At 37.9% G+C, this 27,701-nt stretch overlaps 1 protein-coding gene across 1 annotated transcript in view; it reads left to right on the plus strand.

Moving 5' to 3' along the window:
- spns2 (SPNS lysolipid transporter 2, sphingosine-1-phosphate) overlaps positions 1 to 27,701 on the plus strand; it is an 86,473-nt gene that overhangs the window by 34,954 nt on the left and 23,818 nt on the right. The window contains exons 3-4 of the mRNA XM_055199412.2: positions 17,856 to 17,992; positions 24,768 to 24,919. Of these exons, the coding sequence (XP_055055387.1) occupies positions 17,856 to 17,992; positions 24,768 to 24,919 (289 nt within the window). The remainder of the gene's footprint in view (positions 1 to 17,855; positions 17,993 to 24,767; positions 24,920 to 27,701) is intronic.

Here is a 27,701-nt window from a genome sequence, read left to right on the forward strand (position 1 = left end):
CGTTTATTCCCTTATATGGGCATGCTTCCTGCCCCATTATAAGTCAATGGGAAATTTTGGGGGCCTCTTACACCCCAGGGGTACAGCTTACACCCCATTGTGATGTATGTTCTTACAGAGCCTGTCAGCCACCTTAAATGTGGTAAGCCACAAGTTTCTACAAGTTTCTCACTCGCAGCTATGACGCGTCAAAGTTTGTCTCAATGTTAAGTCAATGGAAATTTTGGGGTGTTTGAGACCCCCGTTTAGGAATTCGGAAGGTCCCATCAGTTAGAAAAGATATAGCACACTAAGTCAGACCAGTCTGAAGGTCTGTGGAAAATTTGGTGCATGTAGCTTGAAAGCCCTAGGACGAGTTAGTGTCAGAAATTTTGGGGGGAGAAAAAGAATAATAATAACTAGATAGAAAAGTTTGTTGACAAACTTTATGTTGGCTTGACAAAGCCTGGCCTTAACGTTTAAAACGGTTTGACAGAAGTTTAGTTTAGTAGGCTATCTGGCTGTTAGTATGTTTAAGTATGAAGCTAGCCTGATTTAGCATGAAGCTAGCATGATTAGCCTGAAGCTAACATGAAGCTAACATGATTCGCATGAAGCTAGCATCAAGTTAGCATGATTAGCATGAAGCTAGCATGATGATAACATGAATTAGCATGAAGCTAGCATGATGCTAGCATGATTTAGCATGAAGCTAACATGATGCTAACATGAATTAGCATGAAGCTAGCATGATGCTAACGTGAATTAGCATGAAGTTAGCATGATGCTAACATGAATTAGCAGGAAGCTAGCATGATGCTAACATGAATTAGCATGAAGCTAGCATGATGCTAACATGAATTAGCATGAAGCTAGCATGATGCTAACATGAATTAGCATGAAGCTAGCATGATGCTTACATGAATTAGCATGAAGTTAGCATGATGCTTACATGAATTAGCATGAAACTAGCATGATGCTAACATGAATTAGCATGAAGCTAGCATGATGCTAATATGAATTAGCATGAAGTTAGCATGATGCTAACATGAATTAGCATGAATTAGCATGAAGTTAGCATGAAGTTAGCATGATGCTAACATGAATTAGCATGAAGCTAGCATGATGCTAACAGGAATTAACATGAAACTAGCATGATGCTAACATGAATTAGCATGAAGCTAGCATGATGCTAACATGAATTAGTATGAAGCTAGCATGATGCTAACATGAATTAGCATGAAGCTAGCATGATGCTAACATGAATTAGCATGAAGCTAGCATGATGCTAACATGAATTAGCATGAAGCTAGCATGATGCTAACATGAATTAGCATGAAGCTAGCATGATGCTAACATGAATTAGCATGAAGCTAGCATGATGCTAACATGATATAGCATGAAGCTAGCATGATGCTAACATGAATTAGCATGAAGCTAGCATGATGCTAACATGAATTAGCATGAAGCTAGCATGATGCTAACATGAATTAGCATGAAGCTAGCATGATGCTAACATGAATTAGCATGAAGCTAGCATGATGCTAACATGAATTAGCATGAAGCTAGCATGATGCTAACATGAATTAGCATGAAGCTAGCATGATGCTAATATGAATTAGCATGAAGTTAGCATGAAACTAGCATGATGCTAACATGAATAAGCATGAAGTTAGCAAGATTTATTATGAAATTAGCATAAAGCTAGCATGAAACTTGCATGAAGCTAGTATGACTTAGCATGAAGCTAGCATGAAGCTAACATGACCAAAAGACCCAACCCCCATGTCTCTATGATGTTCGGATCCAGAGATATAAGGCTTTGTTTATTATGTTGCTAGGGTGCTCATATTTGGTTGCTAGGGGCGTGGCTTAATACCTCAATAAGAATCCTTAGAGACTGATTGGATGCCTGAGTAAAATGAGCCCACCCCCATGTCTCTGTGACACTGTGCTGCAAAGATATCCATCTGGGCATTTTATAATGGCAGTCTATGGGAGATGTTGCTAGGGTGCCCACAAATGGTTGCTAGGGGCGTGGCTTAATAGCTATGGGACGATCCAGAGAGACTGATTGGATGCCTGAGTAAAATGAGCCCACCCCCATGTCTCTATGATACTGTAAAGCGAAGATATTCCATCTGGAACGTTTTTATTCCCTTATATGGGCGTGTTTCCTGCCCCGTTATAAGTCAATGGGGAATTTTGGGGGCCTCTTACACCCCAGGGGTGAAACTTACACTCCAATGTGATGTATGTTCTCACAGTGCCTGCCACCCTCTTCAAATGTGGTAACCCACAAGTTTCTACAAATTACTCGCTTGCAGCTATGACCTGTCAAAGTTTGTCGCAATGTTAAGTAAATGGGACTTTTCGGAAGTTTTATGTCCCGTTTTAGGAATTCTGTAAGTCGGATCCCGTCAAAAAGATATAGCACACTTCTTTAGACCAGTCAGAATGTCCGTGGAAAATTTCGTGGTTGTAGCTTGAAAGCTGTCGGACGAGTTAGCCGCAGAAATTTTAGTCTCAGAAGAAGAAAAAGAATAATAATAATAATAAGTTTAAATACAATATCAGTATGTTGGCTTTGTCAAGCCAACATAATAAAAATAAGTTTAATAGCAATAACAATATATTGGCTTTTTCAAAGCCAACATAATTATAATAAGTATGAGCAATAGTAATAGTGATGCTTTGCATAAATGCAAGCACCACTAATAATATCCCTGAGCAATAGTAATAGTGATGCCTTGCATAAATGCAAGCACCACTAATAAATATGGCCAGAGACACAATGGGATAGATGGAACGCATGCGGAGGTGTACGGCATCTGCCTGTCAGTCACAATGCCAATGGCATAGATATGCAATGATCCAAAAATGAGTCAATGCAAAGAAAGCAAAACCAATTTCTCTTTCCATCAACCTAGTCTGACGGCGCTAATGAACAATCAATACACCATTCACATCTCTACAAATGCTATGAATAGATATGTAGGTCTTACTGATTCAGATCTGCATGACTGGTGGCTGTAGTGATGAGAAATGTATTTTAGGAGATTTTTAGGAGAAATAAGCCAACTTATCTTAATAGTGCAAAAATATGCTTTGTTTTCTTGAGAAACAAAAAAGGTTTTTCATATTATGTGGAATAATGAAAGTTTTAAGCCATATATCAAAGAGGGCACAAAGCCAAACCCCATCCATCCCCATTCAATAAAAAACCTGCAGCCAATCAAATCAAGCGTTATCCCCAAATCCAACAAGCATCCCACCACTTATTTGATTCAAAACAGCCTCTTTCCTTTTGTTTAAAGGTCTTGGACCGTTTCCATTTACAGTAAAAAATAATCACGGGAATAGAAAGAGTAAAAAAACATCAGACTGTCTCAGCTGTCTAAGAACATTATAGACTAAATACAAAATCATCTGTCCTGAAAAATCTCTCAGTGGTCATCACACCAATACCCAAAGTCCCTCAAACATTATAATAAGATTTAGACATTGCACAAATCCAGCTCCCTGCATAGTATTTTCGTGCATGACAAAAACGTCAACAAATCAATACAAGCTGACCGTCTATTTTCTGTCTCCAATGTACAGAACCACCCATCCACACACAATACAGCTCTGTTTCTCAAGGTCAAACCATTTATTGCATTCAGAGAGGGGAAACGTGGGTGTGATCCTTTAATAAATCATATGTCAACATTTACGAGTGTTTGATACCAATATGTGAGTAAATTTGTCACATTGATTTAAAAAAAATTGGACCTCAATTTACAGACATGCACATTTACGCACTCTGTCATTTGAACGCTGGCCTATCATTAGACGTACAGCTCCGTGTCAAAGAGGAAAACTCCACACCCGCTTTAAAAAAGCTCATATCCCACGCTCCTTACACACCAGCCACCAGCTATCACGCAGAGCCTAACCAGCTGTAAGCAAGGAAATTACAGGATATTATCGTTTCACGTCTCAATTCTGGTTTTTAACGAGACAAATTCAGTAAAAATACAGTTAAAAATTTCCCATGAATGCCCAGTTTAATTATATCTTTACTATCAAGAATTTTTAATATCAGATATGTCGTTTCCCGTGCACAAAACAGATTAAACTTCTAAATGTATGTTTTCATATGGATTCAATTTAAAGCATCCAGTGAAGTTTGTGGCGGCGTTAGTCTATATTTGGATGTGTTTAAAAGTCCAACTTCAGTTCATCAAAGAAAAGACCACCATAGCTGTTTGGATATAAATGTGTTGGTTTCCCCACCAGACTTAAAAGCGTTCTTAAGAGTTGTTCATCTCTTTTATCTGAGCAGCTTTTCTCCTCCTTACATCTGCTGAAAGGTACGAGGGGGTCTAAAGGCTTATACTGAGAACAGAGATGTGGTGATGAAAAGTGAAATGACCCGACACATTTACAACCACTTAAATACAAGAGTTCACCCCAACTTTGGCAGCACCAATTGTCATCCTGTTTAGCTCCATACAGCGTGGCTCAATACAGGGAACCTCGGCCCAACCCGTATAAAATGCACCAAAAACACATATACATTGTACACACCCACTTTAGCGAGCTTGAAGCCTAAAATAGTTTGTTTTGAAATGGTTTGCAATGAAGTAATTGAAAGGAATGCCGGTGATGGCAGCCCTGTGTGTTTGTGTTGCGGTATGAACGTCAGTTAAGGGGAAATTCTGACTGAGGTATGCATGAAGGTTAGGTGAGAAAAATTTGAAGGTGGAATGAGTCCCACTTTGTGCAGATACAGAGATTCATCTGGCATTAAAGATGCAGTGTGTAATTTTTAACTCTTGACAGAAATGCAAAATAATATACAAAACTATATTATCAGGGGTGTATAAAGACCTTTTTATAATGAACCGTTATGTTTTTATTACCTTAGAATGAGACGTTTTTATCTGCATACACCGAGGGTCACCTTACATGGAAGTCGCCATTTTGTGCCGCCATGTCTCTATAGAAGTCCTTAACGGACAAACTTTTTTACTAAGTTGTCTCCGCCGATAACATGTTTTCCAGTGGTGGCTACCGTAGCGAGGGGTGAGCAGTGGACTGAGCCGTTGATTGCAATTCGCAACCTTACCACTAGAATTTACACACTGCACCTTTAAATCATATAAGCACACATCCGATAGAAGGGCTTTAAAAACATCAGGTTAAAATCTTAAGCAATTCAGAACAGGTTTCTGACAGCCTCCATAAAGAATTCAACAGGAACTGTCAGGTTTTACTTTAAAGTGTTTAAGGTGGCATTTCTTTGGTAATTCCAAACCAATAGGAGAATATATATAACACCTCCCTTACACATTTCCTGTAAATAGGGTAGAATTCAGGTAGGAACGCAGTGTCACATGAAAAGGAATATTTGTCATTCATTCAGTGTTATGCATGTGAGAATGTGTGTTCATGGGTGTCTTCAAGGTTAGTCACTTCCATTTTTTTGTTTCAGTTTATTTGTATACTTTTACAATGTACATTGTTCCAAAGTGATGAAGAATAGTTTAATGACAAATCATTCTTTTAGATACATACATTCTGCTTTATGAATACAGTTTTATGCATTGTCTCTATTACCACAGAGACCGAGTGGCATTTCCTGTGCATTCCTCTCTAACAAACCATTTGTATACTAATAAGGTGTTTTACAATGCATGCAACACCCTTAAAGGAAAACACCATCGTTTTTCAATATTTGACTATGTTCTTACCTCAACTTAGATGAATTAATACATCCCTATCTTTTTTTCAATGCATGCACTTTTAATCTTCGTACGCGCCTTGTGAATGTGTTAGCATTTAGCCTAGCGCCATTCATTCCTATGGCTCCAAACAGGGATGAAGCCACCAAACACTTCCATGTTTTCCCTATTTAAAGACTGTTACATGAGTAGTTACACGAGTTAGTATGGTGGCACAAAATAAAACTTTTGTTTGGAGCCATAGGAATGAATTTGGGCTAGGCTAAATGCTAACACATTCACCAAGCACTGTACAAAGATTAAAATTGCATGCATTGAATAAAGAAAGGAATGTATTAATTCATCTAAGTTGAGGTAAGAACATAGTAAAATATTGAAAAACTGTGTTTTTTTCCTTTAATAATACCTGTAATTGTTGTAGTTTGGAACCTAAGTTGCATTTTCATAATAACTAATTTGCCATTTTTGTGTCTAAAAACAACCTGGGTATAGACGGCCTCATTTACCAGCACCAAAACGCATTACCATTTCCCGCTCACAGTCCCACAAACACCCACATGCACCACAAAACTACAGAGACACAACAGGACATTACAAGTGATGTACAGCCCATTAAACAGCATAATACACATGAAAGTGTCTGTTCTTAAGAAAACAATGCGTCCTTCCTGTCTTTCACTTTATGCTGACCCCCATATGTCTTATAAAACATTGTGTATTTGCAGTGTAGTACTCTTCACATGAATGTGAAATAAGAAGTCTGAATCTGTGGCGTCAGTTTGACCGAAATCAATAATTGTTGCCACCCTGGCCTTATAAATATACAACAACCTCATCGTTTTGACATGAGCCCATTCGTCTATATCAAAGCCTGTTTCGCTCAAGCACGTTTACAATGGGATGGGGGTGCGGAAAAAAATCTTTATGAACCTTCTTTCAACAGGACGTGGGGGTGGGTGGTTTGTGGACTTTCTGCCCCTGTGCTTATGGCAAAGAATTGTCATCAGCTATTAAGTTTTGAGCAGAACAGAGTAATAGTCGCTTAAAAGCTTTCCATGTTGGCAGCTGTGACACATCCATTTTCCTTGCTGCACTGATAGGAGGATATGAGAAGCGATTGTGCTTTTTGCCATTTTAAATATACTCTAAAAAATGCTGGTTTGTTTCAACCCACAGTTGGGTACAAACCTATGTTGGGTTGTTTCAGTTCAAAATGCTGGGTTGCTTAAAACCATGGTTGGGTAAAATATGAATTTTTTCTATGGTTTGTCCATATTTTACCCAGCAACCAATGCATTTTTTAGAGTGTATGCTTTATGACCACACTTTCAACCCAGCATTGGGGTAAAAAGGGACAAGCCAAGTCGTTGGGTTAAATTAACCCAGAAAATTTGATTCAACAGTGGGTAACAACAACCAAGCATTTTGGGTTAAAACAACCCAGCATAGGTTAAATTACAACCCAAGGGGCTGGGCTCATCCCTTTTTGACCCAACGCTGGGATTTTAGAGTGGGTTTTTATCTTGCTACAACCATAAACAGAGAAAGTACATAAAGAAACCTCTGTTTAATGAACGTTATTCTGTTTTTCATGAAAGAAGCTGAGCTTTGAAACTCATTGTACACTGCTTACTCTATACTTTCATCTGTTTATTTAAGTTTTATTTATTTTCCCTCGGGTAACTGCACATCCCCCTTTATTCCATTGAAGCCTTTATAGATCGTGAACACACAATAAGAAAAGGCGCATGCGTTCAAACACGCACACACAGAAATACACATAGGAGAACTTCCGTTAATGTAATTTCCTCAGCATCTGTTGCTCTGCACCTGCGATGTCCATTGACTGTCATTTGTCAGAACACGCTGAGGTATGAATAGATCAGACGTGAATAATTCACTGTGTCTGTAATGTGGTTTTCAAACATATTTGTATAGCAAACAGTGTATAGTAAATACTACAATCTTTTTTTATTTCCCATGAAATGTAACATTAAAGGTCACGTTCTTTCTGATCCCAAACCCTAGTTAGTGTGTAATGTTGCTATAATAGCATAAATAATATCTGTAAAATGATAAAGCTCAAAGTTCACTGCCAGGCGATATATTTTCTTTAACAGAATTCGCCTTTCAAAGCCTACAGCGAATGGCTGGTTTGGACTACAGCCCTCTACTTCCTGCTTTATGATGTCAGTAGAACAGTTTTTTGACTAAACTCCGCCCACAGGAATACGTCAGTCGCCAGCTAAGCTAACGGCAAGCTAAGCTGCTGTCGAATCACAACACACTAAACAAGCTACACAATAAAAACTTGTTACGTATTTCTGAAGGAGGGACTTCATAGAATAAGAAAGACATCAGTCCATTTTTAGGACAGTGAAAACAGCGCTATAGAGATTAGTAAATTGTGTGAAAATATCGTGTTTTTTATATGTGAAACATGAACACGTGTTATATTGTGCATTGTAAACACAATCAAAGCTTTAAAAACACAGAAAGAACGGGACCTTTAAAAGCCAAAATGCATCCATGTAAGGTATTGCTTTTGTTTTCTGGACTGGATGGGACCAAAGGTGTGTTACAATGACTGCATTTTCCTGAATGCATGACATACTGAAAACATCTGACTAAAGAGTGGCCAGCCTTTATTTCACAAGAAATGCAGCATATGCATATTATTCTTGTCACACACCTGACTAAATCAACCTTTGTCCGGTGGAAATTACATTCAGATGTGTCAACCTTTAAGAACTCATTGACAACACCTTAAGCACCTCCTTCACAAATAGCTTCCGTAAAGATCAACGGTCTAACCATCTAAGGCATTGTTTTCATCTTATTACATTGATGTTTAAATAATCACCTATTATTAGTCAACACATCAGTAAATCCATCAAGAGAGCGAAATTGAAAATATGTCAACTGTGTTTCTTGGCAGGATTCAAAATCTTTAACATATCAAGACACAGCATACTGCTTGTCATCACAGCATAAATATTCCATTCATTAAGGTTAACAAATGAATTCAAGGTAAAATTCAATGACATTCCATGAGTGCCAAATTGTTATTGTGGAACCTTTGTCGGATCGGTTACTAACCGTGTGTCTATTCATTTGCTTTGTGTATCTTAATCTCTAAATGAACACATAGTTATCCGTCCTTACATTTAAAAATCACAATGTCCTACAATGTATTAAACACTACTTAAAGGAATAGTCTACTCATTTTCAATATTAAAATATGTTATTACCTTAACTAAGAATTGTTGATACATCCCTCTATCATCTGTGTGCGTGCACGTAAGCGCTGGAGCGCGCTGCGACGCTTCCACTCGCCTGAAAAGTCCGCTCCCCTTCTCACTCTCATAATGGGAGAGGTAGGGTGTTAGAGGTCTACACGGAAGACCCGAGACCCGAAGACCCGGGACCCGTACGGGTTCGGGTCTATATTTTAAATGATCAGCCGGGTCCGGGTCGGGTCTCAATCTATTACTTCGGGTCCGGGTCTGTTTAACATTGTGGGTAATACCCGAGGTCGATCGGACTCGGAGAACACACACTCACATTTAAATAAAATATTTATCCAGCAACAAAAACTTAGATGAACTGTCGCATACATTTTTTCTATGACGCTAAAGTTGCGTTAAAAAGTTTATATTTGGTTGCTCCAACCAGGCAGCTAACGCGCATGCGCTCTTGTAATGTTTCTCTGGCTACCAGTCAGGAGCTTCTGCAGTGAGACGCAATGACTTTACCTTTGACAATTGGCTATTTTATTTAGAAGGCGGGACCTATTCCACCGTACCGCGCATTTTGCACTGACGTGACTTCTATAATTTGTATAATAATATTATAAATTGACCGTCTTGCTGTTATATCTAAAGTTTTCGCGACTCTGCTCAAAGAGCACAGAGATGATAGCAAAGTAAAGCTAACGAAAGCAGCTATGACACCGAACGAGCAATCGTTATTATAATCCAAATGGGCAAACATTATTAAGCAAGTTGACCCGATACACAACAAAGTGGACTTTTAAAGCTGGAATAAGCATTAAACATTTCAATCGTCAAGAGAAGAATAACATGGATGGAACTTTCTTGGAAATAAGGATTGTGCATCACACACAGTCAGGTACAAGGCGGGAGAAGACTAACTTCTAACGTTATGGGTAAGACAAAAAGTTTAATTTTCGCTACTTGTTTATTGACTTATTAATAACATTTAGATAAAGAATATTTGCCGGTCGGGTCTGTTTCTTCCCGGACGGGTTCGGGTCCAGCTTTTAAATAATAGACGGGTCCGCGTTGGATCCGGGTCCAGCTTTTAAATAATAGACGGGTCCGGGTCGGTTCCGGGTCCAGCTTTCAAAACAACAGACGGGTCCGGGTCGGTTCAGTGTAGCACATTTACGGGTCTGATCGGGTTCGGGTAGGAATTTTTGGACCCGTGTAGACCTCTAGAGGGTGTTACTGCGCCGAGTCGAAGTACTCCCAAAAGTGCTATTACGCCATAAAATATAGTTCCTCTTTTAAATCCGCTTAGAAAAGCGCTACGTTTTATTTTGTACCACCAAACTTGCTCGTATAACTACTCGTCTTAAATAGGAAAAACGTTGATGTGTTTGGTCACTTCTAACCTTTATCTCTAAATGGTAGCATTGAATGAATGGGGCTAAGCTAAATGCTATCGAAGCGTCGCAGCGCGCTCCAGCGCTTACGTGCACGCACACAGATGATAGAGGGATGTATCAACAATTCTTAGTTAAGGTAATAACATATTTTAATATTGAAAATGAGTAGACTATTCCTTTAACAGAGCCATTGATATAATTAAAACTTTTAAAAATGTGTAAATGTGTTGTCAAACTAGCCTTGCACCCATTAACACACATGCAAATACAAGTTTTGTCTTTGGCTTGTGTCCCAAATTTTATATTTTTACGAATTTATAAAACGAAAAATTCCCAGAGTACAAGGTTTGTGAAACTACTCTAACAGTTTATCTATAAGATCACAAGGCTATGAACACATTTGCAGATCATAAATTTAAATGTTGCAGTGACCTAATTAGATAAGATGGTTTAGTAACAACTCATGGACTTAAGGGTCAGCAAAATAGTTTAGTAACCTACAGTAGTAGTAAATCAGTATGACAACAAATACTTAAACGCAGATGTGTTGAAGATATCTTAAAGAGCACCAATGGTCCGATTCACGATTTTACAATTGCTTTGGTGTGTAACTGTCTATTAGTACATGTTAATGATATGCAAAAGGTACATAGGCAGGCCTACCCTAAAGTAAACAATGACACGAGTTATCCAACGTAAATCTCTTTTCTTGGACTACAACAAAAACACACGGATTGTAGGCAACAGTTTACTTCTTAGGATTGGTGATGTAGCAAGATCGACATTATCATAATTCCCGCTTCGGACTCACAGCCTGCAAGTTAACTCCTGTTACCAAACGAATCTTTCATTCATGGTAAGGAGCGTCACATTTCTGGCCTACGTCAGAGGTATTTGGACCAATCACAACGTACAGATTGGCTGGCCAATCAGGGACAGTTTTGTACAAAATCCATGCGTTTCAGGAAGACAGGGAAATCTGAAGCTACAAAAATTTACGGTATGTGGAAAATAATGTGTTTTTTGAACCATAAACCACGCAAACACATTGTATTATACCAAATACACAAAATAACATTGTTTTTTAAGCAATTTAATAGCTAATATAATAATACTGTTATTGTTTTTTGTAAGGTATGTTTGTAAAACAGGCCTATAGTCCCAGATTTATCTAAACTCTGGGAAATTAAAAGCTCTTTAGCTTAATAACAACTAGGAGAATTGTGTATTTATATCCTTAACAACACTATTATCAGCCATAAACAAAAAAAACCTCTTATCTTATTTACCAGCACTTTCTCTTTCATTTCACATCACAAACATAAAACAAGTGAGATGTTTCTAGTCCTGAACGTAGCAATCTGCTAATCTCTCCTACATCTCAGTTATGTAAACCATCCATGTGTCCATTTTCTATGTACTGTCAAGCACACCTATTGAGATATTTCCCATTTAAAGAGACAACTGCCTTATCAGCAACTGATTTGGAAAGCTTTACCTCAGTCTTCATGACAGGAGTACACCAATAGTGCCTTAAAATACTGCCTCCATAGATAGCTTAATAGGTCACGAGCTGGAGAAATGTCAGATTCTTGCGATTAATCAACACTCAAGTCGGTAAACCAGGGGTGTTCGTGACACTTTCATACTAATGATGTGTTCACCGGGCTCAGTATTCCCCCTATTAACCTGTGGTATTATGCTAAACAGTAGCAATTTGCATGCAGGAGGCTTCCCTAAAACTTTCTGAATGGCAAACTTTTGGATGCAGACGAGTCAGCCTTCCAAATACTTTTTGTGCATTCAGCAGCGGCGTGAAAGTTGCTTTGATTGCCTTCCCAAGGTGATGCGTTTGTATGTGTGCCCCCTCTACGATCTGCTTTATATGACTAGTCACGATCTTTCTGTGCACATGTGCCCATTCAAATGCTGTCTAAAAGATCTTTGTATTGAAGTTAGAATTGTAAGGTAAAGGCTTTATGGCCGAGCGTGATTCTCCTTGAGAGCAGTGGATAAATTCACATACAGGTATAGTCCACCGTTGTCATAGTAACAAGTTTCTATTAAAGCTTTGGTATTTGATCAAAGAAGGGCATCTGCTTAGGGAGTCTGCCTACACAACCACTCAAAAACACAAAACTAATGGCCTCTCGTGCTATTTGTTAGATAAGATTTAACCTCGCCTGTTTCGTGAAAAGAACTTTAAAACTCAATACTGACGTCACACAAACTCCAGGTACAGAAAGCTCTGTCCTCAAGATCTAATACAGTAATTGGTTTAGATATGCTGTTTTCTAAGGCTACTCCTACACTTATAAAATCGCTCACTCCTACTTATCTCAGTGTGATTGAAGGCTGACTCACGAAGTTTAGACCTTATTAAGCATTGCGAATAAAAGATATGCAAGCAATTAAATACAAAATGATGTAATTCATTAGATTAGTCATCCACCACTAGCCCACAACACACATCCCACTTCTGGCCATTAAATCGCCCTCACCCACACTGTCACAAATCGCTACTGGCTGTATTGGACAGGCTATGTATGAGCTGTGGATGCAGAATTCATTTCGATATGGCTCAAATATGTACGTTCTAGTTTAAAATAGCTCATACATACAGAGTCTATTAAGTAACTTGATGCAAACCTAACAATGCATTAATATTGGATAGCAGGTAATAATAATTTACTGTATATCAGGCCATGATTTGCATCAATAGAAGCAGGTTGGGTTTCGACAGTTCACAGTGATTTACAGGTAGCGGAATGCAAGCTGGCATCTTTGCTATTTTATTGTCGGATTTTGTTGTCAAGTGCCAGCTGTCAAATGAAAACAGAGAGGTTTCAGGTATGTGGTATCTCAAATGTTGTGGGAAATATTTTTTTGCTATTTTTAGTCAGTGAACCTTTTTTGCTTGTGTCAGGTTTGGTATGTTGCAATTAGACTTTAAGTACATTGTATTCTAGATTACAATCTATGAATGCATTATCATGGGTCATGGGTAGACACAGAGAGGGTGTAAAGATACATATTAAATTTTTCTATTTTGCCTACATTTTTCTACTCTTAGCATGTAGTGTGCGCCATGTGAGTGCTTGTCATAAGGAAATATATTTCATCATCAGACTGAATTATTGAACCACAGTCACTGGCTGTGTTTACATGCACAAAATTTTGTCAATCCGATTGAAAATACGACTGAAGGTTACGACGATCCAGTTTACATGCACCCTAAACATTGCAATCTGATTAAAATGTTCGTTTACATGTACATTCTATAGAATCCGAACCGAACGTCTACGCAAGCTCACAGCCACGGTTGCCAGATTCGCATATCAGAACCATCCCAAATGGACATTCAAAACCAGTCCAAAAGCATCCCAATGACCACCCACAGCCCAAATACCAACAACTAATGAACGAAATACCTTCATCTTTAACCCGCAGAAAAAAAACAACAGTAGCTCAAATCTAAACTCGAAAAAAGCAGAGGACTTGGCAACGCCTCGCTGCGGACAGCATCTCTCGTCAAGTTCACGCTTTATCTCTGGATTAAAGTCACAGCGGAGTTGGAGAAAGTTGTTCTTAAGAAGTTTTCAGATATAGGTGATTATTATCAGGTATTATCAGGGGTGTATAAAGACCTTTTATAATGAACCGTTATGTGTTTATTACCTTAGATAGAGACCTTTTTATCTACATACACCGAGGGTCCCCTTACATGGAAGTCGCCATTTTGTGCTGGCATTTTTCTACAGAAGCCCTTAAAGGGAATTTTTTTACTAAGTTGTCTCCAACGATGACATGTTTGTCCGGTGGCGGCTACCGTAGCTTCTCTATGTGTATCAAATGTGAGGGGTGAGCCGTGGACCAAGCCGTTGGTTGCAATTCGCAACCTCACCACTAGATGCCGCTAAAATTTACACACTGCACCTTTAAGGACAGTGCCGTGCCGAGACCTTTGGAGGGGCAGATGCTCAAGATTTTACGAATGAGCACTTGTGTGTGCTCTGTCGTGTGGAATATGATCAGAAATTTCATGTGAAACACATGTTTGTTTTCGGTTTTGAACATATTTTAATAAGTTCAAATTGATTTTACAAACTTAAAGCATTATCAGATTGTGTATTGCATTATTAATATCGTGCAGCCCTAGCTAACATAATGCAAAGCCAGATAAATATTCCCAATACCAGCAGCCAGTGAAGGGTTACTGTTAAATTAATGTATTAAAATGAATGCAATTCAGAATGGTGTGAAGGTGCTGTGTCTGTCATTATCTGTCAGGGTGTCATATATCTTTCTATAATTTATCATCTTTTTGTCCGAAAGTAAGAAAAAACATATTAATAGAGGAGCATGTGTGTACACTCATCTTTCCAGAAGCTCTTCTGACAAGACTGAATTTTAAATAGAAGGCAAGCAGCAGAGTGACAGAGGAACACTGCGTTCCTAATGAGGACGAATCTGTGATGACATTTACAGGATGTGATTCAGACATTTGAATCAGTGAGTAGGCCTATTTTATAAAAAATAGAATAAAATGATTGGCCGGTCAAAAAGAAAATACATTTTTCGCAGTATTTACCTGGAAGGCCAGGTGTGGTGTGTGACATCTCAGAAATGCATGCTTGAATAATGTAATGAGAAAGTATGTTGATAAAGAGCCTGTAGGCAAATGACTTGAGGACACTGCGACCTGCAGATACTTTACACAGAAAAGCATGGGGCTGACATGTGACTAGCTGAATATAGCTTGCTTTATGTTAGTACCCCCCATTACCCGACACTTTTGTTTGTGGAATAAATCACGGCCGACTGTGAATGGTGCATTTCTACAATGGCATCAGGGCATTTCAAGTTCAGTTTGAATTCTTTCATTATGCGAAAAAAGAAAATAGCGCTGCTACAATCAATAATGTGGTTTCGTTGTAGTATAAAGCATGCTGGAAAAAGCTTTAAAACTCATCTAGTTTTTGTGCTTTGATAGTTTTTGACGAACCTTCAGATTTGTCTCATTTAGACTTGGCAGAATGAACACTTCATAAGGGAAAAATGAATGAAGTGTGAATTTTCAGGAGCTTTTTACTGCACATGTGTGTAGTCCATATGTTCATTCTCTCTGTGGATGCTGTGCGGTTATGTCTCACAGTCACAAGCATACACACAGGTGTAAATGTAGTGAAAAGCTATGAAATGTGATGAACACAGACAAGGAGTGAGGCACGAGGGACACGGCACAGAAGAGAGAGGTTAATGGGTTCAAAATCATCTTTTTCTCTCATTTAAAAAAGAAGGAGAGGTGTTGATTGCTTGGCCTGTGGTTTAATGGATCATGAGATTTCTTTATATTATAATTTATTGTATAGTATTATTTGCATTAAAAAAATAAAAATTCTGACCTGTCTTATTGTTCTAACTAAGGGTTGACTGTAAAACTGATTTTGGCATACAACAGTACTTATAATGGTCAGTTTTGAAAAAGGGTTTAACTTAAACATGGCAAAATTGTATCTCATGCCAGGCCTGTAGTGCTCAATGGAAAATAAGTTAAGAAACAACATTACATATCCAGTAAAAAATGCCATTAATGTATAAACCATCTGTTTACTACAGTGCATAACATTTTTGATATTTGAGAACAGTGTTAACGTGTGGCACTTACTACATTCAAACAGTTCCATTACTAGACTTTCCATCTGTCAAAATACAGTACAACAAAGACATATCCTGATACTGCATCTTCACTTTTATAGCATGCAGGATCATTTTAAACTCCCAGTTAGACCACCTTGCAGAACATATCTCTAGACATTCGCAATTTCAGCATCCTCCTCACCAGTTCAGCACTACTATATGTTGTGTAAACATGTCCAGATCTGATTAATTTAAACCACAATAGCACAATTAATTCACTTTTGGTTTCTATGTACTCAACATTCAGAGCACAGAAGCATTTTTATCGCTGGGACGATCTCAAAGGTTGCCTAATTACGAACAGTAAATGAGAGAATTCAGGGATGAAATAGCAGATAATTTAGCATAGTGCTACTGTAATTTGTACAGATATGAGTGTGTGGAGGGAACGCTGATTTCCCAGCAGGCTCGGTGTGGGCTTCGTGCCTGTTTCCAGAGTGGATTTACTCAATCGGGTCAGGCTATGGCTTCATCAAGCAGCCAAGGACAACACAGGGCGATGTTTCAGTGGCTTCACCAAATTCAACCTTCCCAAAAAAGGGGTTATTAAGTATCAAAACATGACCATTGATCGAGGCGGGGAGGTTCAGCCCTGACTTTGTGGCTGTATATTCCTTTGTGAGTCTGTTTTTATGCATATGTGAGCATATCCGCACAGCCTTGAAAGCATAGTTCATTGCGACAAATTGCAATACACATCTCGTAGCCTACATACTACATACTTCTATACGGACATGCGCAACCTACACATACACAAGGTTTAAAACATTTGGTAGTGCGTGTACAATACCTGAGCATTGTTCAGTGTTTGATTTGGTTCTTTTACAGACACTAGACTGCATTGCATTTTATTTCGGAAATCCTGCAAACACAACTTCATGTTGCATAATACAGACACAGAAACACACACCGTAATGCGCAGATGGCACAGTTCCTTAAAATCCTCCGCCGTTGTTTCCAGATGAGTATTAGTACCCCAGGACATTTATCCTCATTATGAATTTCAAATGTAACTTTCTGTCAGGAACTGAAATGACATCTTCAGGGCACTTTCACAGAAATGATTTACACCGTATGTCATTCCAAATGTGGGTTACCATACATTGGTCATTACGTCACTTTCACTTCCCAAAAGAAGTTGTGGTCTAATGGTTAAATAGTCGAGCTTGTAACCTGAGAGTTGCCGAGTCGAGTCTCAAGTTCGGAAGGTTACGACTTGCACCTGTCTCCCATTGCTCCCTGGTCGCTGCAGTGATAGCTGCCTACTGCTATGTGTGTGTGTGTTCAAGACTTGTATGGGTAACCACAATGTATGGGTCACTTTCACTTCATGTATTGTTATCATGTGGCAATATATAGTCAGAATAAAAATGTGTATAAATAAAAACTATTAAAATAAAATTTAAAAGACAAGTGCCATTTCTTCATTCACACAAGCTTATCTTCCCTGCTGAGAAAACAATAAAACCATTACAGAAAATTTGGTTTCCATTAAAATACCAATAGGAACCATTAACTTTTACCATTAAAACCTCTACACTGTAGTGTGTTTTGGGCCATATTCAATTAGAACAAATACATATTCAATTAGAATCAATGCATAGAACCAATACATACCATTAGAGACCAAAAAACAATACACTGTAGTGTGTTTTGGGCCATATTCCATTAGAACCAATAGAATTTCTGTGATGGTGTCTATTGTTTTTTTTTAGCAGGGTTTGTATAGTAACAATAGTAATGTACAAAATTATTTAATAAATGGCGAGCATAAAAGTTAATAAAATATATCTTCTTCTCTCTCTTTCCCTCAATAGCCTTCATCTGCAGTTTCATGGTGGCGGCACCCATTTTCGGTTACCTGGGGGACCGTTTTAACCGAAAGGTCATTTTGAGCTGTGGCATCTTCTTCTGGTCCTTCGTAACCCTGCTCAGCTCATTCATCCCCAAAGAGGTAAGTAAACGTGCCTCAGCACCCTAAACCTCAGAACCTCTTCAAGACATTGCGATTAACATTACAAATTTTTGAAAATATTGACTTTTTAACGCTTGAAAAGAGAACAGAAAGGGTTAGGGTAGGAGGTTCTTGCAGTGCCAGCTGGGTATTTATAGAAGTAAATCACCCCAGCCCGACAGCAGCATCTCTACAGCGGTTTCTGGCTCATTTGAGAGAGCTTTGAAAGAACACTTGAGTCATTAAGCATAGCGGGACTTATTCAGAACTGCAGTCTATTTAAAAAAACCTTTGCAACTAAAATTTTCTTTATTATTTGGATGTCTCTCTTGCTCTCTGTCAACCATTCTGCCTCTCTTTTGCAAAGATGAAATGATTAAATAACATGCTCACTTAGCATAACAATACCCCCATCTCGAAAGACCTCTTGTTAAGCTCTACTGCTGCTAGTCTTTGTTTTTTTTCCTATATCTTACTTCATTCTGCTCCAACCCTACTCGCTTTACTTCGAGTCAATACACAATTTTATTATTATGATAAAAAAAACGTGTATGCTTAAAGGAACAGTATGTACGAATTTTATATCAATTAATCATAAAATGGCCCTGATATATCACTAGACATTAAGAAATCATTTTCATTTCAAATACTTATATCACTCACAACAGTGGTCCAGCCAGGATATTGTCATTCAAAAAGTGGAGTTGCAGCTCTCAACTGATGTTTATGTTGTCATGTTGTGTATTGGCCACTAGTTGTGAGATTGCAGTACCTGTTTTAGCCACAAGATTTGTGATTGCAGTACCAGTTTTGGCCACAATCCTACATACTGTTCCTTTAAATATTTGACATTATTGTTGTAGACCACATCCCAATATATAAATGCTACACTGAAGCATACTTTTAGTTTCTATGCATTTTTGTATAACATATTTCTCATAGTTGCGTTTGTGTTATTTGCAAGTTTTGATGGGTTTACAATTATTCTGAACAACATACAGTAAGCAAAGAATAAATAAGTGACCCTGAACTTATGATTGGTAGTGTATGTTGCGCCAATGCAGCTATAGTGCAGAATAGATGCTTACAAAACTACAACCTCCCACCCCGCTAAGCAAGCCAAGGCAATAAAACCTCCCAAATATGTTGAAACATATAAACTTTGAAAGGAATTAAGACTCAGTCGGGGAAGACCTGACCTCCTTCTCGGGTTGACACAAATCTGTAGAAAGCAGGCTGAGGTTAGAAAAGCCATCCAGTGTAAATAACTTTAAAAAACAGACCCTTGACTTATCAGGCACTTCTGTAATACGTTTGACATTACTGAAAATACAAATGTAGTAAAATGCTAAAAGATCATCTGGCCAGCTGAAGCAAGATTCATATCAGGAGAGGGGTAGGATACAATAGCTATAATTATTTTAAGCTTAAAACTATTTAGTCTATTAGGGCTTCTTGCAAGCACAGTTTCAGGGAGGTTATTGCAATAACAGCTTATTAAAAGGCCATAGAAAAAGACAGAAAAAGGCAGTTGAGGAACATTGTAGCTAACACAACAGATTTGACTTATATCTTCTCTGACATGATGCCTTTGTGTGTGCGGTTTAGTCGCCGTTAGCCTTTGCAAGTTTTTGCTTTCTATGAGCGTGTTAGGATATTAGTGTTTATATCTGGAAGATATGTTTGTGGTCAGAAAATAGCTTCCGAATGCCACGGGGGGATCTCAACACTTTAATCTTGATCTGTAATGCTGAGTCGACACTGACAGGAGACACAGACTGCATCACAGTCACATATTCCTCGGAGAACATACACAGACATGCACAGATGCATATATGAGCACACAGACTGCAGATATCTTTTTATCTGTCAATCATCCTACCCACAGCTTTATTCTGTTATATAACAGCAGGCTACAGATCAACTCGTATTAACATATGAGATCATCTATCACCATCATAACCATCACATTAACATTACTGCAGCTGCCGCAGGACCTGCATTCATTTTTTAATGCAATGTTTTCCTCATAGGATTCACTTCAATGATAAAAAACATGGTCGATGATTTGTTTGGCTGAATCTGTGTTTTGTCGAAATATCATATTGCCCTGTATTGACACACTTTGGTTTGGAAAGAAAATATCTACTACATCTCTCTATTGCTTTAACTAACCTCTTGGCCTCTGGCTGATCTTGACCTAATCCAAAATTCCAGAGGACTCGATGTTCCTCTTCCTATAACAAGATTTCTTTGAAAAAGTGAAAGGAACATGGAAGTTATTATCAAAAGCACAGTTCACCCCAAAATAATAACACATGCATATCACACATATCACATACTCATCGTCATCTGATTCCAAACCAAAGTTATTAAAAACGCATAAATATATATTTTTCATCTGTGAAAAACAAAAATCAGTATTTATCAGCCCATTATCCAAGCTATTCTGTTTGTGTAATCCATGAAAATGGACTGTTAAGGTCACTATTTAATAATAATAATAACAACCTTTATTTTCTATAGCACCTTTAAATGTACATCTCACAGCGCTGTACAGAAACAATTAAAGAGCACCTATTGTCCGATTCACATTTTTACATTTCCTTTGGTGTGTAGGTGTGTATTAGTACATGTTAACGATATGCAAAAAATACATACCCCAAAGTAAACGATGACGCGAGTTATCGTATCCAACGTAAATTTCTTTATTTGGACTACAACAAACACATGGATTGTAGGCAACAGTTTACTTCCTGTGATTGGTGATGTAGACAAGACCAACATTATCATAATTCCTTCCGCTTGGACTCACAGCCTGTAAGTTAACCCCTGTTATCATCCGACGCAAACATGGTAAGGAGCGTCAAATTTCCGTCTGACGTCAGAGGTATTCAGGCCAATCACAACGTACAGATTAGCTGACCAATCGGGGACACAGCGCTTTTCAAATCCGTGCATTTCAGGAAGAGAGTGAAAGCTGGAGATACAAAAATGTACGGTATGTGGAAAACAATGTGTTTTTTTTTACCATAAACCACGCAAACACGTTGTATTATACCAAATACACAAAATAACATTGTTTTTAGCAATGAAATAGGTGCTCTTAAAAACAATAAAAATACAGCACACAAAAAGATTAAAATTAAATAGACATAATATACACTGTAAAATAAACATAAAAGACAATAAATCAATTGAAAGCTAACCTAAAAAATTGTTTTAAGCTTAGATTTAAAAATACCAAAAGATTTAGCTATTTACTTTCCTTGTATGAAAACATCTAGCTTTTGTTACAGTGTGTAAACCAAGCAATTAACAATTACCAGGTACAAAAGTAAGAAGTGCTTGAAGAGATAATTATGAAATCAAACAATCAAAACCTTTTTTATTGCTACAATCACAGTGATTTTATAGCTCTACTCACTGTTATCTTATTTGTATCTATTTCTGCAAAGCAATAAAAACCATCCCAGGCTTGAAACTTAAATGATACTTTAAGTTGATATGAAACACAACTGAGTATGCCATCAAATCTTCAAGCTACTTTATGAAATAGCAACCCCTGAGCAATAAAATGTATGCAATGTATCCTCTGGGTATGCAAACTCACTTATTTAGTTAATGATCGCATTTCTTGCTTTTGACAAATGTCTAAATAACAAAACGTCAGGGGGTGACTGTGGCGGTGGTGGTGATGTTTAGTAACATATGCACATAATATATAGAGGCTGAAGTGTGCATGTGTGTGAAAATACAAGGCTGGTATTTTTTCATTTACTTTTTATAAAATATTGTTAGAAGTAATGCATTAGACTTTATAAATGTAATCAATGCATAAATTCAGTTTGACTTACAAGCCAAAATTACAAAAATACAATACTTAAATGGGGAGGCAAAAAGAGTGTGTATATATATATATACTCTTAGTTCAGGGCTATGTCACCTCCTATATATGACACTGTATGTTTGTGTGACAGGGCATACAAAGAAAGAAATATGTCTTTGTGTATGTGTGTGTGTGTGTCTCATCCCAACTAGTCACCCTCCAGATGCGTGCATGTACAATAAGTGACAGTAAGCATTAATATTTCATGTGTGTGTGCGCTGGGGTGACGAAGGGGGAGGTTGTGTAACAAACAAACAACCATTTGTCTGCATTCCTTCCATCCATCTCTTTGTTATTTTATTCCCTTACAGCACTTTTGTCCATAAGCAAACAACATATAGCTTTTGTCATTTTCGACCAAAGTCACGGATAGCAGCAGAGAGAGAGGGAAAGGGAGAGGGAAATCCTCCCGTGGCAGAGGATAATCCAGTCTGAAGTCCTATTGCTGATTGCTGTCACGTACACTAAAGAAATTCCCCTGTTGCGAATTATGTAATGCTCAACTACAGTAAAGTTGTTTTTTGGCAGTATGTTAACTGACTGCTGTCACACCAAAGACTGTCAGGTGGAAGACAATAAGTGATGAAGAACACGAGTTAGAGTAATGTACTTGGGTATATAAAGTCATATACAGTGTAATCAGCAGATATGAAAACATCCCACCTGCAGATAACAATATGATGTTTAATAAAAAACTGAAAACATAAGATTGATGACTTGATACAAATAACAAAACAGTTAAGTAACCCTTGCGCGTACACACACATGCCTTTGGTCTCATTAGCATTTGCAGGAAGCTTGTAAGTATACAAATGTCTGCCACAACAGCATCTGGCTGGTCAGGTGGCTTTGTGATTCCTCTCAGGAGATATTACACTCGAAAGTCTGATATGTGGCACATTTTTTTCTTTATCCACGTGTGTTTGTCTCTCTGCTGTATATGTGCTTCATATCGTAATGGGATGACCGGGTGTCTCAAGAGACCATCTATATTTGCTCCTCAAATTGTCTCTCACTCCATCAGTGCTGGGTGTGGTTAGACTCCCCACTGTTACTCATGTGTGAATGCGTGTGCACATATACATCACCAATTTAGAGAATTAAACACAAATATAGTGAGGTCCAAATGGCCTTAAACCATTTTTATATTTAAAGGAATATTCCGTTTTCTTAAAAGAAAAATCCAGATAATTTACTCACCACCATGTCATCCAAAATGTTGATGTCTTTCTTTGTTCAGTCGAGAAGAAATTATGTTTTTTGAGAAAAACATTGCAGGATTTTTCGCATTTTAATGGACTTTAATAGACACCAAAAATTAATACTTAACTCAACACTTAACAGTTTTTTTCAACGGAGTTTCAAAGGACTATAAACAATCCCAAACAAGGCATAAGGGTCTTATCTAGCAAAACGATTGTCATTTTTGACAATAAAAATAACAAATATACACTTTTAAAGCACAACTTCTCGTTTAGATCCGGTCTTCATGCGCTAGCGTGACCCGACGCAATACGTCATCACGTCAAGAGGTCACAGAGGACGAACGCGAAACTCCGCCCCAGTGTTTACAAGTGTGGTAAAAGAGGACCGTTCCTACGTTGTTGTCTGTCAACTGATACTAATTAATGTCTTTGTGTCAGTTTATTGTAATGGTCCGCAAATGTGCGTTTTATATATGTAACACGTGACCTCCCTACGTCACTACGCATTTACGTTAGGTCGCGCTGGACCGGACCTAAAGGAGAAGTTGTGCTTTAAAAGTGTATATTTGTTATTTTTATTGTCAAAAATGACAATCGTTTTGCTAGATAAGACCCTTATGCCTCGTTTGGGATTGTTTAAAGTCCTTTGAAACTCCGTTGAAAAAAACTGTTAAGTGTTGAGTTAAGTATTAATTGTTGGTGTCTATTAAAGTCCATTAAAATGAGAAAAATCCTGCAATGTTTTCCTCAAAAAACATAATTTCTTCTCGACTGAACAAAGAAAGACATCAACATTTTGGATGACATTGTGGTGAGTAAATTATCTGGATTTTTCTTTTAAGAAAATGGAATATTCCTTTAAGTACAATATCTATTTTAAAATGACTGAGCTATACTTAACCCTATAAATGCTGAATACAGTACATGATGTAATCAAAGCAGTGCATTAGGAGTGAAAACCACTTGAAATAAAGATCATAAGCTAAAGAGAATCATACCGTGTCAGCATAAAACAAAGAGAGAGAGAGAAATAACCTTTTAAGCTTTTTTACTTGGGTGACTGACCCAAATTCTCCAACATGAAAATAGACGTCCATTACACACCCACATGTCTTCACATGAATGGCTACATATACAATGGGTCTAAGCTATTTCAGGGAAGGGTGGTTTCTTAATTTGGCTTCCTTCCCTTATTGCACGTAACCCTATAGAGGTCAGAGGACAACAGCCACATGCTACCAGAAATGTTATCAGAAATGTACACACTTGCTGCTTTTGCCAGTAATATGTAGAGCAAGGTTCCTCTTTTTTGGGTTAATAATCAATATAAATGATCATAATTAAGGAAGAGAACTAAAAAAGGGCGGACTAAATACCAGAGTTTCAGACACAATTGACAGAAGCTATTTCTTTTCAAGAATGAACATCTTTTATGTACAACAGGGCAGCTGAAGGAAGAAAAAATGTGATTTACAATGGAACTTGAAAATCTTGATCTATTATGTTTAAATGTCAATGAATTATTGCATGACTATTTACAGTAAAACAATTAGGCTTCAAGAATTTAGTCTAGTTCAATATAATCCTTATTACAAATCAATTGGCAATTGAACAAAATACCACATCCTCATCATTTGAAGCATTGACCGTTTTTTTAATCACTAAACCTCTCTGTTTGCAGTATTACTGGTTGCTGGTGGTGTCCAGATGTCTGGTGGGTATCGGAGAATCAAGCTACTCGTCAATTTCTCCCACCATCATTGGAGACCTGTTCACCAACAACAAAAGGACTGTGATGCTGTCTGTCTTCTACTTGGCCATCCCACTGGGAAGGTGAGTCTTTATGCCTGGCTTATTAGACTGAAATTAGGATCATTTGAACTGATAGCTACAAAGTGACTAAAATGTGAACAGTTGCATGTGTTGAAAACAGGCAATATGATTAAAAAATAAACCAATAGATGGTCAGCATTTATATACAAACACCTTCCCCTGAACGTAAGCACAGACTCAAAAGCCGCTAGACACCATCTCTGTCAAAAATGAGATAATGATATTAACCGAATTTATTCAATTTACTCAATTTTTTAAGGTAAGTGGTTGCAATCAATTTATGTACAGTAAGCTACGTTTAAACAAAAGTTTTTTATTTTATTTTATTAAAAAAAAATGTTTGTTTAAATGAAGATTAAATAAATTGATTGCAAGCACTTACCTTAAAAACAAGGAGTAAATTGAATGAATAATTTTTTTTCAGTGCACATTATATACATAAATACTTTCACTTCAAAACCGCTTAATCTCGGCCTCAAGTCATACAGAAATATCGGTTTGTTGGAAGAATGCATTTATGGGGCATACACACAAAACGAACGAGTTCAACGATTTGCGCGAGTAGATTACATACAAAGTCAATGCAATGACGCGATCAGACGCGTCCTCGCGCGAGGCGATGCGAATAACGGAAATTGGGCGGCGCGATTGCCGCGAAAACACGCGCTATTCGCCTCAGACGCGCATTCGCACAAGTTGAAAATATTAAATTCAAGTGAAAAATTTGCATGACAAAAAGTTAAATCCCGCAAGTAATCTAGAGCAAGCAACGCGATGCTACGCGTTTGGTGTGTACGTAGCATAAGAGTCTAATAAAAAATGCTAATTTACAAGAAAACATGTCAGATGCATTTAAAGGGTTTTGTATCCGATCTCTTTAGGTCAATATTTAGCAATAAATACTGTTATTTTCTTATCGATATTTTGGTCATTGAAAAGCTACAGCCCACCAATAATGGTAGGCAATCTACGAAACGTAAAGTCCACTAGCAACCTAAAATGCTGTCAGTGAGAACGAGGCTTTGGTGGTTTAGGCAAGGGGAAGGACAGAGCCTCAGTGAAAGCATTTCATTTTGCAAGGCAATTCAATTGTAGATGTTCATTAGATATGATTGTATAATTACGGTAGCACTACTAACATCATTCTCCATGCCTTTGAGTGTGTCGGCCTAAAATATTATCCTGGTACTTTTAATAATAAGAATTTGAAATGTGCATTGAGACTTTGCTGTGAATAAAGTTAGATCGAGTGAACTGCAATTGAAGGTAATACAGTAGCTTCTGACAGCCAGATAATCTCAGCTACCATCACGACACAAGGTCAGTCCATGGAGAATTTCGTATGGTCACCGCCTCAGACACAGAGACTTACGGTCGGATCAGCCTGGGACAAATAGATACTGATGCTACCATGGAAAGACTTAAAGCTTGTCTATTCGATCATTTAACAAAAGCCGTGGCATTTTCTTTTGTTCACCGAAGTGGAAAAAGACCAGGGGGAGAGAAAATGGACAGGAAAATAAACAGAAGGAAGGTGATAAAAAATGTATGCATGTACGTGTGTAGCATTTTTAGCGGAATAACGTTTGCAAGCCAACACGCATCATGCAATTTACCCGTTATCCAGATGGCCAAGACAAACAATAACCACAAACGTTTAATAGCATGGAGGGCTTTCAGCTTGGCGATATTTAATCACTTGCGCATTCAACTTCGACAAAGTTGTTTGTCAATTTAAAAATGCAAGTGAGGAAGAGAAATATCTGAGCACAGCAGCTGTCGCTATCAGGCTTGTTCTGAGGGTTAGTAATGGTATCGATGAGAGATTAAGTGCAGTTAAAGGACAGGATGGAAAAATTGTGTAGGGCTAAGAGAGTTGTGGTATGTGCTGGCTAATAGGGTTCGGCCATAACAAAGCGATTGACAGTAGGAACAATAAGGGGTGAAAGACTGCAGCCCTCCCATTTGCAGCCATACTTCCTGCCCAGCGCCTTGTTTATCTGCAGTCAGGTTGTTACTGTTTCCAGGAAGTGACTTCAGCCATGAGAGAAAGGTTTAAGTCCTCTTATGGACATGGAAAAACTTTTCAGTTGCTAACAAACATGGAAACATGATTCATTTGATAAAAAAATGAAAGTATTAGCTTACTATTAAACGGTATGATTCCTTACAAACATACTGTAAAAGCAGCATCACTAACCAATCCGGATCATCAACACAGTGGCAAGTTCGTTTTTCATTTAATAAAAATGGCCAACTGTTACAACATATGTTCAGACATCATGCTTATGTTTATGGAAATTCAAGGGTTTCTAATTTGCTCATGATGAAACCCTTGAGTTCTCTAACGTGGGTCATTGTTTCGTGGGTCAGATCAGGCTGGACATCAGTTGGATGTACCAGGGGTGGCTGTAGGAAAACAATGCAGTTTACCTGCTGAGCGACAGCCTGGCGCGGGTGTCTGGAAACACAGGAACTGTGTGTGAGGTTAAATGCTGGGAGGGTCGACCCAAATTTAAACAGGATGATTAAAACACCGCAGTTATGCCAGGACCCAATGTACAATACAACACTGAAACACTGAGTACTGTACCAGATTGTAATCCTTAAGTGTTTTTAATTTACATTAAACATCCACAATAACAACTGCATCCTATAACACATAGATCTTAATTTAGGTTAACTTCACCGACTCATATTGCATTATCTTGAACTCCAATGTTTGTATTTGAGTTTGTTCATCTAAAATGGCCAAGGACGCAATGGGAGACAGACCATACTC

Source organism: Misgurnus anguillicaudatus, chromosome 22 (assembly GCF_027580225.2).
Source record: "Misgurnus anguillicaudatus chromosome 22, ASM2758022v2, whole genome shotgun sequence".
Lineage (NCBI taxonomy): Eukaryota > Metazoa > Chordata > Actinopteri > Cypriniformes > Cobitidae > Misgurnus > Misgurnus anguillicaudatus.